Source organism: Pongo abelii, chromosome 5 (genome assembly GCF_028885655.2).
Source record: "Pongo abelii isolate AG06213 chromosome 5, NHGRI_mPonAbe1-v2.0_pri, whole genome shotgun sequence".
NCBI lineage: Eukaryota > Metazoa > Chordata > Mammalia > Primates > Hominidae > Pongo > Pongo abelii.
Window position 1 is genome coordinate 111,336,809 of NC_071990.2, and position 20,330 is coordinate 111,357,138.

Genomic DNA, 20,330 nt, shown 5'->3' on the forward strand with positions numbered 1-20,330 from the left:
CCTCAGGCCTTTCATAAATGCACTAATCCCATTCACAAGAGCTCTGCCCTCATGACCTAGTTACTTTCTAAAGGCCCCACCTCATAATACCAACATGTTGGGAATATTTTGGAGGGTCACAAAATATTCAGACCATACCAGCATACAAATTAAGAAGTTATCTTACCATTGTCTAAGCCTCATCTAGTCACAGTAGTCAAAATAATGAAATTTTCAAGCTAGAAGAAACTTTAGAAATTAAATATTCTAACCTAAGGAAATACTTCAAGAAAGGTGAAGACTTGCTTGATATAACACAGCTAGTTAGCAGCAGTATCAAGAGTCTCTTATTTCATCCTACTGTCCTGCCTCTATATAATGTCACTTAATTGTATATTTTTAAAACTGTTGGATTTGTGTTATAACCTTTGTGGCTTCTAGGCTTGCTGTCTCTGAGCTAGATAATTTAAAAGAAACAGCTATTTACATAGTGTTTATTTCATCTTTTAGTAAAACAAAGCCTGTAACTGAAGGCATTCTCATGGCTCCTTCCATTAGAGTTGTGCCACCATCACTTTCTCTTTGCCCAAAAGGAAATCTCTGGCCATATTTCAGTCTCTACAATACCTTTTCTCACCTTGATTTTACTCTTTCAACTATTGTTTTTATTATGCACTTTCTACTCCATGTCCTATAAAAACTATGGCTTGAATCATTTTTGTAAAAATACTAACCCCTATCTTTGGTAGAAATAGTCTCGCATCATCCTTCCTTCCTTCTCTCATTAACTGAAAAATATTTCCATGATACTATGAATTGTGGTTCCGTATACTGACTCTAAAAAAGACTGCTGGGAGTTGCTACAAAGAAAGGACAATGAGAAAGATTGAGGTTTAATATCCTAGGACTCAGATATCTGCTAATAATAATTGAACCTTCAATTATTATTGTATTCATTCAATTCAACTATTATATGGTTCTCAGTTCTCCAAGGCCAAGAAGATTTCCAGGTTGGCATCCTTTAATCAGGAATGGGGACTACCACATGCAGTGCAATGAACAGCCATGTCGAGAAAAGAACAAATTGTGTCCAACTTTAAATAACAAAATGAGAGACAGTGGTCCATCTAAATTCCAAAGGTATTTTTAATGCCAGAAAAAACTTCAATAACAAAAGATGAAATAATTTTTTAGAAAAATTATATGGAAATAGCTTTTTAAATTTATATTCAACAAAAATTTATGGAGCCCTTTTTACCTAGCCACTGGGGCTGTAGACATGACCCTTACCCTCATGGAGCGTACAATCTGCTGGGAAAACCAGACATTATACAAGCAGAGAAAGTACAGACAGTGTTAAGACAGGAAGAATAGAGGACACTGTGGGGACACATAGCTGGGAGCCTTAAATAAGAGAGGTCCCTGAGAAAATGATGTTTGATCTAACATCAAACCTTGAGAAATAATATTTTCTTGTACTGATAATTTTTATTGACACATAGTTGCAGTTTCTCATGTTATAGAACACACTTGGACCTTTGTTTATTATATAGATCCACCCAGGAGTGATATTCAAAATATCCAATGACAAGTAAGGCAGAAGATAGGCCAGTTAGAATAGAAGCAAGCCGCAGTGCTGTGTCAGGATCCTGGAAGCTGCCTTTTGTGCTGTGCATTAGCTTTTAATTGCCCAGTCATGGGGAAAGGCCTGGGCATCCTGTGAGAGGGTCTCCAGTGGAGAGGGACCACTGGGGAACCACTGTATCTCTACTGGTACTTTTCAAAAAAGCATAAATATGTCCAGTGTATTCCAAGGGACATACTTTTTAGTTGACAAATTGTATATATTTATGGCACACAACATGATATTTTCTTATATGTATACATTGTGGAATACTAAATCAACTAATTAACACATCCATTACCTCAAATACTTATTTTTTGTGGTGAGAATATTTAAAATCTACTCTCTGAGCAATTTTCCAGTATACGATACATTGCTATTAACTATAATCACCATGTTGCACATAGCTCGTCTCTGCTGGTACATACTGATTAGATATCAGTCCTGTGCACACTTGGTTTCTCTATTGAAATTCCCTAGTCTAGTCTTGAATAGTTTAGTCAAATTCGATCTCCCAAATTTAAATCCCTTATTATTTCAGATAGCCATATTGTACAAAACTAATCACTAAGAAAAAGTTAAAATAGTCTGAGAAAAATAATAAGTTGCTGGTTTTAAGAAAGCATTAAATTTTAATGTGTTGGGAACCATTTTTCCACATAGTTTTTTTTTGAGATGGAGTCCTGTGGTGCCGAGGCTGATCTCAAACTCCTGGACTCCAGTGATCCTCCCATGTAGCTGAAAGTACAGGCACATGGCACTGCACCCAGCCTCCATATAGTTATAAAGTGTGACAGCATTAAGTATGCTTGATTTATATTTCTTAAGAAATATAATCAAGTCATTTAAAGAATTTCAATAATCTCTAAATGTAAGCAGTTCTAAGAATATATTAAATCTTTGGGTTATGATTTTATCTGATAAGTTCAGGCACCTCTTTCAATGTAAGAAAAAGTAAGACATTTTAGCATAAGGTTAAATGTATTATTGAATCCACAAAGTATCAGCAATTGGCTAGTACAAAATGAATTATGTTACTGCTTAAGAATCAAACATAAATTTATCTCCACCAGAAAAGAACAATTAGACTAATTGAGCTTGGAGGTACTGTTGTATTGTTAAGTAGAATGATCTATTTAAATGAGGTCTTTTTTTTTTTTTTTGAGACGGAGTCTCGCTCTGTCGCCTAGGCTAGAGTGCAGTGGCGCGATCTTGGTTCACTGCAAGCTCCGCCTCCCAGGTTCACGCCATTTTCCTGCCTTTAGCCTCCCAAGTAGCTGGGACTACAGGCACCCGCCACCATGCCCGGCTAATTTTTTTGTATTTTTAGTAGAAACGGGGTTTCACCGTGTTACCCAGGATGGTCTCGATCTCCTGACCTCGTGATCCACCCGCCTCAGCCTCCCAAAGTGCTGGGATTACAGGTGTGAGCCACCGCACCCGGCCAATGAAGTCATCATTTTTACACTAGCAAAATATGATAAGCCTGGCTTCCTGGGACTAATCCAAGCTTTGCAAAATCTAAACATTTAATGCTTAAAAAATGCAATTCTTTTACTTACTAAAAGATCTTATTACTAAGGCAGAAATGCTTACATGAATAACTGATTTGGACTAAACACTGTAAACCCGTGAGTTTGTTTATGCCCTATCCTGAGGTAAATTTGGACCTTCAGTCAATTCTAGTAGAAATTTGTTCACTTCTCCCTGGTTCTTCATTTGAACATGTCAAATAGTTACAAATATTTATATGATAACCTTTTATATTATAACTGCATCAAATACAAGCACTGTAAGAAAAGAAGGGGAAAATTGTTTTTCTTTAACAAATTATGACACAGAGTTTATGCTAAAAGGCAACTTGTGAATCTCTTTATCCTCATATGCCTTACACCTACAAAAGAGCATTGTTACTCATTTGATAAAAGCATTATCAAATGTGTATTTTCAGAATCATTTATGAACACTGCTCTAGTAAAAATGTAAGAGATGCATGTCACAGATATTCACATTTTAGCTCATTTATCTGCAAGTCAAAGACTAGTTTTAAGCAAAGGAGAATTACTTTGCTTAAGCAACTCCAAGTGACTGCCATTTCTAAAACCCAGGAGGAAAGTGACAAGTACTGGGACAAGCCAGAAGAAGAGTCATTTCCAGGCCTGCAAGAGCTTTTCTGGCAACCTAAATATATTGACAGAGAAGTTGTTGGGTCTCCATATTTCTTCAGTAAGCTTCCGCTTGGCAGGCATACTTTAATCAAGTAGATGATTTAAGTTCAGCAAACCTGCATGCTACAAAATAATTCCGACTCAAACTTGCAGGCCTTTTCTATTTGTAGTTTTCCCCCACTCCCCTTTTACTAATAGGGAGGCAAAAATGAGTCCTTTGGACAAAGCATCTTATGTTTGGTACAGGCTTTGGAAGCTGCATTGTGGATAGGACCCAACACCGGCTTTTTGGGATCTGACAGACTGAAATGTAAATGACTGTTCCTCCATCCACAACTTGAGTAATCTGAATAAGCCATTTTAACCTCTCAGAGTTTCCTTTTCTTTTTTCTTTTTTTTTTTTTTTTTTGAAATGGAGTCTCTCTCTGTCGCCCAGACTGGAGTGCAGTGGCGCGATCTTGGCTCACTGCAACCTCCACCTCCCAGGTTCCAGCAATTCTCCTGCCTCAGCCTCCCGAGTAGCTGGGACTACAGGCACATGCCACCACGCCCACTAATTTTTTGTATTTTTAGTAGAGACAGGGTTTCGATGTGTTAGCCAGGATGGTCTCGATCTCCTGACCTCGTGATCTGCCCACCTCAGCCTCCCAAAGTGTTGAGATTACAGGCGTGAGCCACTGCGCCCGGCCTCTCTCAGAATTTCTTTGCTCATAATATTGGAAAAAAATAAACTTCCTTGTTGGAAGAATTAGGAATAAGCTATGCACATGGTCCGGCAGACAGTAAGCTCTCAATACAGAGTAACTTGTGGTTTTGTTTGTTTGTTTTGTGTTGTTTGTGTTGCTCTTGTGGTGGTTATGGTGGTGATGATTATGGTTTTGCCTGTTCCTCATAAGAGGATCTTGTGTTTGCCTGTTCACAAGCAAACAGTGCTACAGTAGCCTGGTCCCCTTCTCATGGCCTGCACCTGTAGTTCTCCACAATGGGTGATCTTGCCCCCTCGGGGACATATCCTACAATGCACAGAACAGCCCTCCCCCAGTAAAGAATTATCCAGCCCAAATGGCAATAGTGCTGAGGTTAAGAAATCCTGGCCTACATGATAAACATAATAAACTCTAGAGGCAGGAAAACCTTAACAACCATCAGTATACTCATCACAAATTTCAAACTACCGATGAAGGGAATGAAGGACCTTTTTAGAAATAAGCATAAAATAAGTATGGATAACTATTAAACAGGCTGCCTGGTCAATGAATGTGGCTGGATGTGTTCGTGATTTATTCTTTTTTAACAGTACATTCATTCTTGCTTCAGGTACATATAGCATGATGAAGTCAATGCTCGACAGCACCAACCTGAAATAAATAACTTGCCGTAGACAAAGGGGCTTTCAGTAATGCCCTAAATCTCCAGTTCCCCGAATTAAAAATCTTAATATGGGTGTGTTACATATTTAAAAGCTGATCAGACTGGACATTTAAGATGAATACACTTCCCACATTTTAATGTATTAAAATGTTTATATATTTCAGTATATAAAAATTTTATGAAAATAAATCTGTTATATAATCCAAACAAAACTAGGCTGAAGTTAGCTTTGCTTTGGAGATGACACCATATAAACTAACAGTATAAACCAATTAAGAGTGTGTGTGGACCATTCTGCACATTTGAAATACCTCTGTACATTGAAATGACTAAAGTGCCTTTTCAGATCACACTTACTCAAGCCAGTCCTCTCAACTCAACAACTTTTATTAGTGAACTATGAGTTTTAAAATAAAAAGCTCATGTGTATTTTTTTTTTTAATTTTCACAACTAACTCAGAAAGTCTTGTTCTCTTTTCAACTCAAGCTAGTGAGATCATCCAAGTCTAATATGGTTTGATTTCTCACTTGAGAAATGGCATTTTCAAACCACTTCAAGAAACAAAGAGCCAACCTGGGGGAATGTCTGAGGGTAGAAGGAAGTACAAAATTGGGAAAAGGGTTAAAGTCTAGTAATAATCAGTATTCTACTCTCTCCCCCCAATTTTGGAGCAATGTACATTTTATATTTGGAGCAATGTACAGTTTTATACTCAGGATATAAAAATGCCAAAAAATATATTTAATTGACAATAAGGTAATAATTTGGTTTTTATGCTATTTATTTGAAATAGATTTTAGAAAATTGTGCACGTGTTTAATTCTGTAAACAGTAATGAGAGAGAGCATTTGAACCACTGAGAACCTAAACTTTCCACTTAATTTTTAATGTAGAAAGGATTGGTGCTATTGAAAAACTGTCTAACTATCCTAGGAAAGTGAGATGATGGTCCTTAGGCCACAGTCTTGTAAGTGATGCCAACGGGGAGTAAAGAAAAATGCACTTAACATTATTAACATTATAATGTATTTTTTTAAAAAAGATTTGACAGCATAGGCAAGTCTGTGGGTGGAAAATCATGTTTGAAGGCAGAAGAGGCAACAGAAAAGATACCCAGATTCTGCTCTGTGCTTAGTTTAATAGGAAGTGAAGGGGAATTAAGGTTGAGAATAAAAAGCATCTTGAGTTGAAGCTCTTTTTTTTTCTATGCACAAATAAACTTTATTCAGGTATAAAAAGCAAGTGCTTTTTCAAATATGTAAAATCTAAAAAGTGTAATACCCATTGTATTAGTCCATTCTCACACTGCTATGAAGATATACCTGAGACTGAGTAATTTATAGAAGAAAAAGATTTAATTGACTCACAGTTTGGCATGGCTGGGGAGGCCTCAGGAAACTTACAGTCATGGCGGAAGGGGAAGCAAACACATCCTTCTTCACATGGCAGCAGGAAGGAGAAGAATGAGAGCCAAGTGAGGGGGGACACCCCTTATAAAACCAACAGATCTCATGAGAACTTACTCAGTATCACGAGAATAGCATGGGGGAAACCACCCCCATGATTCAATTACCTCTCACCAGGTCTCTCCCACAACACGTGGGGATTATGGGAACTACAATTCAAGATGAGGTTTGGTTGGGGACATAGCCAAACCATATTACTCAGGGACTCATAATGAAGTGATCATTAAAGGCCTTACTTCAGTGAGGAGAGCATAGACTGAAGGAGCCAGATGGAAACCAGAATATGTGAGTCAAGAAAATGGTGAAACATGCCAGTAGGAAAATCTATCAATCTATCTATCAGTCATCTATCTATCTATCTATCTATCTATCTATCTATCTATCTACCTACCTGCCTACCTACCTACCTAGCTACAATGGTTAATTTTATGTGTCAACTTAACTGGACTAAAGGGTGTCCAGATCTTTAGTTAAACATTATTCTAGGTGTATCTGTGAGGATATTTCTAGATGAGATTAATATTTAAATCAGTAGACTGAATAAAGCAGATTCTTCACCTCAGTGTGAGTGGACTTCATTCAACCGGTTGAAGGCCTGAACAGAACCTAAGGCAGAGTAAGGAAGAATTAATTCTCTGTCTGACTGTCTTCAAGCTGGGACATGGTCTTGGTGAGGTCAAGACCTTCAGACTTGGTCTCGAACTGGAACTTACACCTTCGAGTTGAAGCTCTTGATAGTCTAGTCTCTTTAACTCAGTGACAGAATTTGGTGCATCCGAGTTCCCAGAAATAAGTATTGCTGTTTAGAAAGCCACAGCATGGCCTCAGCAAAGGCTGAGAAGGAATGACTGAAATCTACAAGGTTGTAAAGAATATCATTGACAAGGTAAATAAGAAAAACCTTGAAAAAGGAGAGTCAAATTCAAATTTAAAACCCTATTTTAAACAGTAGGAGAAGAACTTAAAAATCTCACCAACGTAGTAAAAATAGGAAATTTATATAATTTCATTTCAATGTTGGTGAATTCATAGATTATAGATACGTAGAGAAATTTAGGGAAAACTGAGATGAGTTAGGGATAATCTTCCAAGTTAAGGTGAAGGAAGAGTCTGGGCAAATGGGGTGACTGTGTTCATCCCTTTAACAAGTATTAACTGTGCCCCATCACATGCCAAGCACCAGGCTGCATGCACTGCAATAACATACTCCCTGCCTCAAGCAGGGCACAGGCTAGCAGGAGACTGGATGAGTAAACTCATGATTAGAATCATGGACATGCTCCATTCTGCAAATATTTTCTTGTGCTCTTGATGACATCCTGCATCCTATTTCCATCTTGTATTCACCCAACTCAGAGTATAACAGCTACTTGCATTGAAAATGTCTTTCTTCAAGAATAGCTGAGGTTTAGATAAATCTTTGTAACTGTGAAAAAGCCTGAAATCCTTTTGTTCTAACTCTTTGAGAAGGCTGTACCAGAACCGCACAACACTGCTGTCACTGCCACTGACCTCAAACCCAGGCCAGTGGAGATGGATCTCAAAGATGAGCTGTCCAATCTGCTCAAGAACATCTTCCAGAATAAGATTTTCCAAAACTTTCCATTCTGCACTTTCCAGATCTGCCTTGAGAATGTCAATCTGTAACAAAGCAATGAAATGAGATTAGCAGATTTAGTAAAACCATCTTGATATCAGGAGTTTCACATTATAACTACCTCTGAAGGAAACAGAATTTTTAAAATTCTAGAGCTGAGGGTGGTTTTCAAGTGGCCATTTATGACATGAATTTCTAACCCCATTCCATACTAAATGTTTTAGTTTTTTGTTCTTGTTTTTAAGAGATGGGGGTCTCGGTATGTTGCCTAGGCTGGTATAAAACTCCTGGTTCAAGCAATGCTCCTGCCTCCGCCTCCTGAGTAGCTGGGACTAGAGGCATGAGCCTGTTATGTTAATATATGTTAATATACAAATGATGAAATACCAGGCAAAAATCACAACAGACCCTCTTGCTTTCTGCCCAACGGGAATGGATATCTGAGAAGGAGAAGGTAGAGTGTGTGTATCACAGACCTCTGTGTACCCCACAAACTATGCCACCCCAGGAAACTCAGCCAAGTCCTGACAGAAGGTGTCTACAGAAAGGAAGTGACAAAGGGCCACTGCCTGCAGGGACTATCTTGCAGGCCTCATCTCCCCAACCCCAACTTCATCGAGACTGGACATCAAGGAAAAAGTTATTGAGTGTCTGAATATTGGAATATAAAAATTATTATTATTCTATGATTTCTTTACAATGTACATACCAGTATAGCATTCTTAAAAAAAAAAAAAAAAAGCAGCAACACCATCCTCTGCTTATTTAATGAACACAAGTTCACATTCAAGTGAGACAGAATAGAGGAAGAAGAGGATTGGAATATCAATATTTTGCAATTAATCAAGTCATAAGAATCAGCTCCTTTTTGCTGCCTGTGCAAAAAATCCGTTAGAACACCAGAACCCTAAACACAATGAAAGTTCATTTTTACCAAGTAGTTATATGTGTCTGACATCATGCTAAGGGCTTCCCCTTGCAATATCCATTTAATCCTCTCAATAATGCTGTAAGGGTGATTCTGTGAGTATCCCTAATTAAAGTTCAGGAAACCAGACTCAGTGAGGAACCCATCCCCAGTCGCATGGCTAGAGAGGCAGTGGTGAACTCTGCACAGAGTCTGTCTACAGAGCCTGTGTTCTTAACCCCTACATAACATTGCCTCTTCCAATACACCCAAGAGAAAAAATGGGTAACTCAGAGTCCCAAAGAGGTTTGGAGTTTGGAAAATAAGGTGCTATCTGGAGAGCGAATATGGGTCAGTGAGTAAAGTATTATTATCAATATTGCCACTTTACATTTGCAGAGCACTTTTCAAGGGGGATAATTTTACCACATGGAGGAAAGCTGACAGCATTCAGACATAAACTGGAATAACGAGACTGGAGGAAATCATTGCAAAAGAGCAAAGGCTGTAGCCCCAAGAGGGGACAGCAGAACCTTAAGCAGCCCTTCAGGAAGCTGCTGACTGAAGTCATGAATATCCTGCCCCATGAAAGTGAAAATACCTTTGCTTGTTTAGAAAAACAGATAAACAACAAGACGTATGCTACCCATTCTTTCCCTTCTCATTGCATGTCTGTTTGATAAGTTTCTCATATGATGCTCAAATGTGAGGCTCCTTGTGCCACATCCAAACTATTCTGACATAGTTTGGATGTTTGTCCCCTCCAAATATTATCTTGAAATATGATTCCCAATGTTGGAAGTGGGGTCTGGTAAGAGGAGTTTTGGTCATAGGGGTGGATCCCTCATGAATGGTTTGGTGCTGTCCTCGAGATAGTGAGTGAGCTCTAGCTCTGAGTTCACGTAAGATCTGGCTGTTTAGAAAGAGTGTGGCACCTCTCTTATTCCCTCTCCTGCCATCTGACAGGCTTGTGCCTCTTCACCTTCCACCATGTTTGTAAGCTCCCTGAGGCCTCATCAGGAGCAGATGCCGGCACCATGCTTCCTATACAGCCTGTAGAACCATGAGCCAAGTAAGCCTCTTTGCTTTATAAATTACTCGGCCTTAGATATTTCTTTATAGCAACACAAGAACAGCCTAACACACATTCCTTGAGTGATTTCAGAGTTGAATGGAAAAGAAGATACACAGAATTTACATATAACAGCTACAAGAAAATGGGCTTTGTCCTGATGCCTGAGACTCTGTAGGACATGGTTTCACATTCTTGCCTTGGATTGTACCTCCTGGTCCACCAAGGAAAAAGTGATAGTAATACCCGAAGAATACCGAGTGCCTTAGGAAAGCCTGGGTGTCTGTAAACCAGCTTGTCCATTCAATAGTTCCAAACTCAAAGAGAAAAAGTTAAAACAAAACAAAACAAAACCTTTCTTCATGAGAGGAACTGAGCAAAGACAGGTTGCATGTGAATCACACCAGGCTAAAATAATTCTTGTGAATCAGACACAGTGAAATTTAGCCGGGTGCGGTGGCTCATGCCTGTAATCCCAGCAGGCAGATCACTTGAGCCCAGGAGTTCAAGACAACCTTGGACAACATAGTGAGACCTCATCTCTACAAAAAAATAAAAAATAAAAATAAATAAATAAAAATAAAACATTATTAATAAATTAATTCACTCATTTTTCCATCTCTCCTGAACTGGCATGTCCATGGCTTTGTTTAATCTTGGCAAATTTTAAACAGAATACTCCTGGATTAAGGGGAATTAAGCTGCCAAAGGAAATATTTAATCAAAACTTTATAAAATTTTCTAATTGGTACGGAAGGTATCCAAAACCCAAAACCAGCATTTGTTCTATCAATTCACATAGCCAAGAATGTCTTAGGTTCGTTTCAGATTCATGTTCACCGTGGTTTTCTGTGAGTTTGCTTATGTTGAATGTGAGGAATACATCAAAGTATTAAAGAGACAGAGTAAAGTTCATCAGCTTTAAATTAACCTAAAAACTCTATTAGTGATGTATAAGGAATATATTTTGTATATTTATTCCAAATGTCTTAAAAATAAACTATCAATCAGAAGTTATGAGCAAATCAAAGGGAACCAAATTATTAGGCTAAATCGTAGTAAACATAGGCTTTCTTTGAAAATCCAATTTTCATTTATAAAATGCTAATCTATTCTAAAGAGCAAAAAGTATTTTCAAACACAACAACCCTCCCACCCTCTTTTGATTCCAGTGACTGAAAATCCCCCACTTCAATCAGAATTGTATAGGTTGATCTAAATCATGCAGCCCAGGGTGGTGCCCCCTGGGGAGCACATAAGCTCTTCTCTGCCTTCTGACCTGAGAGTGCAGGCAGCCAAAAGGCTGTGAATAAAACATGCTCTGTTCTTCCAGTGTGCTTTTTCTGTTTCTCACATTTTAAAACGTCCCATTACTGCAATGATTTTGCAAATGTGATTTCCATTATTACTGCATAATGCATCCAATATTATTGTTATTATAAAGCACTAAACATTGCTGAATAGGATATGCCACTTTTAAGATTCTAATATCACCTTTCAACAATTATGCCACTAAAAATCATACAAATGATTAGATGGGAATAATCAAGTGCCAATCCTAATACAGTTAGGATAAATCAGGTTTGTGGAGAAAAACAACTTAAGGTTAACTCCCAGAAAACTCTGGAATAAGTGAAGACATTCTTGGGTAGAAAGGTCTCAAAGAAAGAAGATGAAACAACTTAATTGGTATTATTTCCAGTGTATTAAAGGGTCCTCCTATAAAAAATTATCTCCTTTTCCTTTTACCTGAAATATCCAATCAATTGACTTTCACAAACTTTTGAAGAAATTAGAATTTTCATTTTTAACTGGATTAAGACCTGATGCCATCTGGCAGCTTCCTCATCATAGGCATAAGTTTATCCCTGTGATCATCCACCCAGAACTGCAGAGATTCAAGGAAAGGGGAGGAAGAGGCATGGGTGCTTGTATCCATTTCCAAGGGCTGCCGTAACAAAAGACCATGGATTGGGAGGTTTAAATAACAGAAGTGTATTGTCTCACAGTTGTGAAGACTAGAATTCCAAGATCAAGTGTCCCTCTGAGAGCCATAAGAGAGAATGTGTCCTGTGCCACTTGTCTGGCTTCCCGTGGCTTGCTAGCAATCTTCAGCATTCCTTGGCTCCTGCATTACCTGATCCCTGCCTTCATCTTCACATGGGTGTTCTCTCTGCGTGTCCAAATTTCCTCTTTTTATAAAGACATCAGTCAGATTGGAATAGGGACCGCCTTCCTGCAGTATGACCTCATTTTAACTAATTACATCTAGAACCACACTATTTCCAAATAAGATCACATTCTGAGGTACGAAGGTTTAGAATTTCAACATATTAATTTGGGGGAGACACAATTCAACCCATAACAGTGTTTGGGGTAGCTTTTGCAACAGGGCTTTTGCAGTGTGTTTAGAAGCCAATTCCCAGGGCCAATAGTTAGGAAAAGCGCCCTACTCCAGAGATCCGAGGGCCAGCAACCATCTTAGACAATTACGGTTATCATTCTGACTAATGGATAAGTCCTTACATCAGCCAACACTGACAGCTCTGACCTTGCCAAGTGCCAAACCCAAGGCAGGTCAACAAGTTTCTAAAGCCAGTTGAAACCACCATCGTGAAACCCCTCTACTTCATGCTTTGGTTCCTTCTCAGCCCCACGATCAGGCCCAGTAGGGGCACTTTGCCTTTGGCCCTCTCCCATTCCCTATATGGGAACTCATTCAGACTACTCAATATCCTCACATCTACAGTTTCTAATCTGAGCCTTTTCCCCTTTAAGAGGGCTCTCAAGCACAACACACAGATTCTATGACATGCCTGCTGGCCTGCAGAAGGCAAAAATGCAACACCTTTTAAGTAAAGCCCAGCTCTGCGAGTCGCAAACGTCACTTCCACTGCATTCCATTGGTCAAGGCAAATTGCAAGTCTAGCGCGCATTCAAGGGGAGGTGAAATAGACTCTAGCCCTTGAGAGGAGAAGTGGCATACCCAGAAAGGGGAAGAGAAATTATTCGTGGCTAAATTTGCAAACAATTAACCCTAGTAATTAAAAGCAATATTACTTTATATAAATCCATAAATCAACAACAGTAGTACAGTGGACTGGAACTTTTACTGGACACAAATAATACTCCAGAAAAAATGAATAATAAAGCTTTTATTCATCAGAATGTTTTTAAAGATGGAATATTAAGAAAACATGGCATCTGTTATTAGATTTGGTTTCACTTGACAGTTGACATAGAACCTGGGATATTCAATGGATTAAGATGACTAATAAAGAAAATAATAAATAGGACAATGAAAGTAAATATTTGTAAGTCTTAGTCAGATATTGTATTAGTCTGCTAGGTCTGTGTCTTAGTGTGTTTGCACCACTATAACAAAATACGTTAGACTAAGTAATTTATAAAGAACAAAAATGTATATCATACAGTTCTGAAGGCTGGGAAGTCCAAGTTCAAGGTTGGCAGATTTGGTGACTGGTGAGAACCTGTTCTTCAGAGATGGCATCACCTAAGTATCCTCACATGGCAGAAAGGATGGAAGGGGTGTAAACGGGCAAACTCCCTCCATCAAGCCCTTTTATAAGGGCACCTAATCTTATTCATGTGGGTAGAGCCCTCCTGACTCAAACACATCCTAAAGGCCACACCTCTTAATACTGCTTCATTGGGCCAGGTGCAGTGGCTCACGCCTGTAATCCCAGCACTTTGGGAGGCCGAGGCAGGTGGATCACTTGAGGCCAGGAGTTCGAGACCAGCCTGGCCAACATGGCGAAATCCCGTCTCTACTGAAAATACAAAAATTAGCCAGGTGAGGTGGTGCACTCCTGTAATCCCAGCTACTCAGGAGGCCAAGCCAGAAGAATTGCTTGGACCCGAGAGGCAGAGGTTGCAGTGAGCTGAGATGGCGCCACAATACTCCAGCCTGGGAGATAGAGCAAAACTCTTCCTTAAAAAACAAAGCAAAAAAAAAACTGCTGAATTGGGATTCAGTTTCAACATGAATTTTGGAGGAGACAAAAACATTTAAAGCAAAGCAGATCAGATGGTTTAAACAACAGATATTTGTTTTCTCCACCTTTGGAGGCTGGAAACCCAAGATCAAGGTGTCAGCAGGTTTGGTTTCTCCTAAGTCCTCCAGACTTGGCTTGCAGATGGCTGCCTTGCCCCTGTGTCCTCTCGTGGCCTTTCTGCATGCATTCCTGGTGTCTCCACTTTTTCTTACAAGGACACTAGTCCTGTTGGATTAGGGTCCCACCCTTATGACCTCATTTAACCTTAATCACCTCTTTAAAGGCTGTATCTCTAAATACAGTCACACTGGGAGTTAGGGCTTTAATCTATGAATTTCTTCAACCCATAACAAATCTAAAACAGGTATTTTTGCTATGCTCTATTTAGAGGCAACCACCATCTCCATAAGCGTTTTTAGAATACATCGTTTTTACTATTATGGTAGCCTGTAGTGTCTCCTCTATAGTTAATGGCTAACTCTGGTTTTAGCTAGTAAAAGTGTGAGCCATCAAATTAATTGGAGGTGAGTTACAGAGACTGTAGTAGATATTATTTTCCAAAGATGTGACACCATTATCTCCCATCTAACATGCTTTTCTGCATGTGGCCTTGACACCCCCACCACTGAGACATGGGATCAACCTATGTGGTCACACAGGGCCCCAAGCCTAGAAAGGCTTCATGCTTGATTTAACGCTCTGCTGTCACTGTCTTAAAATTCTTCACTAGTTTTGAACAAGAGACCCCTCATTTTTATTTTGCACTGGGCCCCACAAATTATGTAGCCCATCCTCCAGAATTGTGATGAGCTGTGAATGACTGATTGACTAACACAGTCTAGTAGAAGTGATTCTAAGTGGCGTTCAAGCCTAGGCCGTAAAGGGTGATGCAGCTTCTACCTTACTCAAGGGTATATTCATTCTTGAAAACTTTGGCCGTCAGGAAAGGTGTCTGACTGACCTGAGGCTGTACTGCTATGAAAAAAATCCAAACTAGCCTTTGCAAAGAGACCAATAAAGAGGTCCTGAGTCAACAGGAATAGAGAGAGAGATGTCTGGCCAACCCCCAGCTGCTGCAAGCCCTCAACTGGCTTCAGCTGCATAAGAGACCCTGAGCCAGAAGCATCCAGTAAAGCCCTTCCCAAAACTCTGCCCCACATAAACTAGGAGAGAGCATCAAAGGATCAATTGTTGGGTTAAAAAACTAAGCTTGGGGGCTAATTCATTATGCAGCAATAGATATCTAGAACAGAGACTAAGTGCTATTCATGAAAATCTTTTGTTAAAAAGGTAAAAGTTACTTGTATTCTGTCAAGTACTATATATTCTAAAGCTGTGAGTTCTAGAAATTAATATGCATTTAACCAAAACATATTTTCTTATAAAAGCAATACATGGTCATTATTTAAAAATTAAAATCATAGACAAGCAAAAAAAGAAGTCAAATACCTATAATCCAGAATTTTAAAAGTTTACTTCTGAACTCCCAAACATTTTTTGTTGCTGTAAACACACACATACACATGCACACACAAACACACACAAAAACACACGAGCATAACTGAAACACACATTTTCTACAAAATTGAAATTATCCTATGTTTTCAAATCTGCTTTTTAACATAACAGACTATGAATATATTTCCATGTCAATAAATTTTCCTCTAAAATTTTCTCTCAGAGTCCCTCAGAGCTTTCAGAATCTGAAGGAGGTGACTGCAGGTCCCCAGGAGGGGTGAGGAAGATGGCAAGTGGGTGAAGGTCCAGACCTCAACTCAAGAGCAGCTCCCCTTTGATCTCCTTGACATATTTGGAATCCCTCACAAATTTTCATTTGGGAAAAGAGCTCTCCTGCTTAAAAAAAATATGAAAGCCTCTATCAATAACTTATTCTTAACAGCTTTTGTAATGATTTAATTTATTTAATCAGTCCTCCTTCTGATGGCCATTTGGATATTTTCCCAAATGGATGATGTTACAAACTGATGTGATCAACAAACTGGGCAACTAAGTTTGTGTGTGTGTTCTGTCATTTTGTAAAACAGAATTCTGAAAAGAAGTGTTGTAAATGAGTTCATATTTTAAGAATTGTTATTTATTTGGCCACATCGTCTAGTTATTTATGAATATTTTTTTAAATTGAATTATCAACCAGGTGTGGTTCACGCCTATAATCCCAGAACTTTGGGAGGCTGAGGCAGGTGGATCATTTGAGGCCTGGAGTTCGAGACCAGCCTGGGCAACATGGCAAAATGCTGTCTCTACTAAAAATACAAAAATTATCCGGGCATGGTGGCATGCACCTGTAATCCCAGCTACTTGGGAGGCTGAGACAGAAAAATCACTTGAACCCAGAAGGCAGAGGCTGCAGTGAGCCGAGATCATGCCACTGCACTCCAGCCTGGGTAGCAGAGCAAGACTATCTCAAAAAGAAATAAAATAAATACATAAAAATAAATAAATAAAAAATGGAATTATCATCAATTCCCTACCACCCCAACAAATAAACATTCATTCTCCATATTCTTTAGAGTTGGGGTCAATATTCAATCACAATTTTAAAATAATTACATCAATACAACTTCTTGCTTTTTAGTTTAATGGTGAAAAGTTGTTATTTAATGATAAAATATATCTAAGCTTTTATATATCAAGTTTACTTAAAGGAAGACATATCTGTACCTGCAAAACTAGAAGCTAAATGCATTAGAAAGAGGGTCTTGTTGTTGAAGAAAAATAGAATAAATTAATTTATTGTGAATGTGAACAAGAGGATTAAAAGTCTTTTAGAGAGCCTTAGACTTTAAACACACTAAATCAGTTTCAATTATCACTGTCAACTGGCAGAAATGTAATGGTACAAGATTTCTGCTATCACTAGGGAAGAAAGAGATGAGGTTTGCCCTACAGATTATGAGAAATATGAGGGGTCACTCTAAGCTAATGTAGGACCAATTCTGAACTAATAATAAAACAAAATAATTTTATGTAGTAATTAGCTCACAAAAATGACCTTTGCAGGGAACAACACTCTACAAATGAATTAAAAAGGAAATGAGGAAAACATTTACAAGCAAAGGCTCTTTTTTTCTGGCCAGATGTGGAGCTTGATGAAATAATCCAACCTGAGGCTGCTGAGCAAGAATCTCCTGAGCTGGGTGAGGTGATAGAATACACAGCCTAGAAACCCAAGTCAGGGACAGATGATGAGTGAGCTGGTGACCAGCCAAGATGTCAGAAGTCAGCAGGATGATTCCTATGCAACAGCAAAGAACCAAGCAGGAACCAAGCAGCACAAACGTAGGCAGGACTGAGGTGGTAGCAAGGGACCTGACCGAGGGCAGAGTCAGGCAGAAGGGCAATGGCAGAACCACGGACAGCTCCTGGCAGCAGCTTTTCTGTCTTCATTTCTACCCTACTTCCCTGGGCAGCCGAAAACAAGTCTCTGAACTTAAGATCAGAATCCAATGCCTTAAAGTTACATTACCCCGTTAATTTATTTGCAAGTGTTCTAAAGTATTTTTGGAAGGAGATGGGACATAAAACTCAGACATCTATAAATGATTCCTAAATGAATAGATGTATAAACAAATAACCCAAGTAAACATCCAAATAAAATCTTCAGGAAGACATGTTCTTGGTGTTCAGTAGGAGAATCTTTGCCCTTAGATGGTGGGACTGGGTCAACCTCAGAGCATGCTGGAGCCAGTAATGTGACTTAGGCAAGAAAAGAAAAAAAAAAAAAAAAACAGTCCCAATGCAAAAAGCAAGCACTAATTTAGAGGGACACAAAAGAAACGCATTTGGTATATAGTTTTTGCTTGTGTTTTAAGCATATACTAGAATATAAGTGAGAAGAAACTAGGGATAAAAATAATGAAAGAACCAGCAGTGAGTGTGGTCAAGGGTTAGAAGCCAGAAATGAGAGGGGGTGAGAAAACATTAAGAAGTCTCGGGATGTGTGTGCACACACATGTGCATACACACACACACAACACACACGACTGAGGAATGCAGCTTTGAAAAAATATATACAGGAAATTATTTTTACCACTGAGCCTAGCCTCACCTCAGACTTTAGTATCACCTCTAATTAATCAATCTCCAAGTCTCAACTTTCCCTCCCTGGTCATACAAGATATGAGTCCCAGTGCTGCAGTTAACCCCAGCACGACTCATGCTAGACCTGTCAGAGTCACCTTCATGTCCTCCATTTCTGAACCCCATGCAGAGTTCTAGCGAAGTAGGTAGCATGATCACTCTTGTGTTGATCTTTTGATTTCCTTACCTGGGCTGTAAGTTCCTACAGGGCAGGAATCTAACTCCTCGTTGGGTATCAAGTTCCTATCAGAGGTCCTGGCTCACAGCAGGTACGATATCCTATCAGATAACGAGTCCCACCTATTCTGCCTCCATAACACCCTCCCCCTGGCCTTCCATCCTCCACTTCTGTGATCACCTTGCCTCAGACCTCACTGATGGAAAGAGAGGAGACAAGAGAGGTCAAGGGTTGGGAGTGAGGAATAACAGCAGTTATCAATTCCATTGTCCCACAGGGCACAAATGTTGTGTTCGGGTCTTGATTTTCAACTCTTTATGCACATGACACTTAGCCAAATGTAATTCTTTGCTATTCCTCAAAATGCCACTAAAACCTTTCTGCCCATTTCTCTATTCATGTCACTTCCTTCTTGTATGCCCGTTTCTCTATTCATGTCACTTCCTTTTTGTGGAACACCAGGAATTTCTGCTGGTCATCTCCCCCTCTGACAGCATACGGGGCACCACAACTGCCCTTCAAGTACAGGCTGCACAAATTTGTGTTGTTGAATTTATCTAAAACTCTTATCGCCATGATCTAAAGCAGGAGCAATAATCTGAGAAAGGATGATTTAACATAAATTCTGACAGGACTTGGAAATAGATACAAATTGGTTTTATCTTATGGAATATCTCATTAGCATTAAACTACAAGGCTCCCATCTCAAATATATTTTCTAGTTAAATGAGATCAACACTGAAATAAGGAAATGGATAATATCAATATGTAAGTCTCCAAATGGCATTCAGTTTTTTATTTTGTTGTGGGTGTGTACAAGGAAGTGAACTGTTCCTAAACTGGAATGTTTAGGAAAGCCACTGAGCTGCTGTCCTGTACAGTAGAAGCTCGCCACATGTGGCCATTTTAATTTTAATTAATTCATTAAAATTAAATCAAATTAAAATTACAGTTTCTCTGCCACATTTCAAGTGCTCAATAGCCACATATGGCTAGTGGCTACCATACTGGACGGTGCAGCCACAGGACATCTACATTACCACACAAAGTTCTACTGGACTGTGCCACTCAGAGGATCACACATAGCAGCATCACCGAGAGGGCTCGTAAAAACACAGTTTCTCACTCAGTAGATCTGAAGTGGAGCCTAAGTACTTGTGTTTCTACTAAGAGCCCAGCTGCTGGTGATGCTGCTGGTACAACGACCACACTTTGTGAATCACTGGCCTTGGCTGATAACACCAGGTGAGCTTTGCATGGTGTGTGTGCACAGCACTCAGCCTCAGCCCATGATCAGATGCAGAAAATATCCACATGCTGGTAATCTTTGGCCTTGGAAGGTATAGGATAGTTTTCTAACCAGCTGCTTTCTTAATTATGATATAACGAGGTTAGAATTTCCTAAACACATGCCAAGATTTCAGCGAGGCTTATAGTCTCTGGAACTGTGTGCAAAAATGTATGTCTGTGCACATAAGCACTTTTCTAAGAACAGTGTGGTGGTTGGGGCCTTGACTCTCAGGCAGGTTGTTTAGCCCCTCGGTGATTCAGAGTAAAACAATAGGACCCATATCATCCATATCATTGGGCTGTGTTGAGGCTAAACAAGAAATGCATGTGAAGCACCATGCACAAAACCTAACACAGAGTAAGAGTGCCATCAGTGTTAGCTGTTGTTATTTTCACTCATTCTCCATAATCCAAAAAATATTAAGATGGTCTGATTTAAGTTACTATCAAAATGTGCCTTCTGTGAATAACAGCAGCTATATTTTGGGAGGTGTCTCAGAGGCAAAATTAAAATTTGGTACAGGAAATATACAGAAGTATCTCAAACATGATAGCCAAAA

The 20,330-nt window shown here is 39.2% G+C and overlaps 1 protein-coding gene across 6 annotated transcripts in view; it reads right to left on the reverse strand.

Moving 5' to 3' along the window:
- The window catches only part of METTL24 (methyltransferase like 24), a 133,661-nt gene that overhangs the window by 6,590 nt on the left and 106,741 nt on the right, over positions 1–20,330 (reverse strand). For 3 of the 6 annotated variants that reach the window (XM_002817249.6, XM_054558003.2, XM_063724952.1), the window contains exon 5: positions 1,179–8,250. In XM_002817249.6, coding sequence (XP_002817295.2) covers positions 7,936–8,250 — 315 coding nt within the window. In that variant the 3' untranslated portion in view covers positions 1,179–7,935. Of the gene's footprint in view, positions 1–1,178; positions 8,251–20,330 lie in introns of those variants that run through there. The other 3 variants (XM_063724950.1, XM_063724949.1, XM_063724951.1) reach the window with 3 other exon arrangements.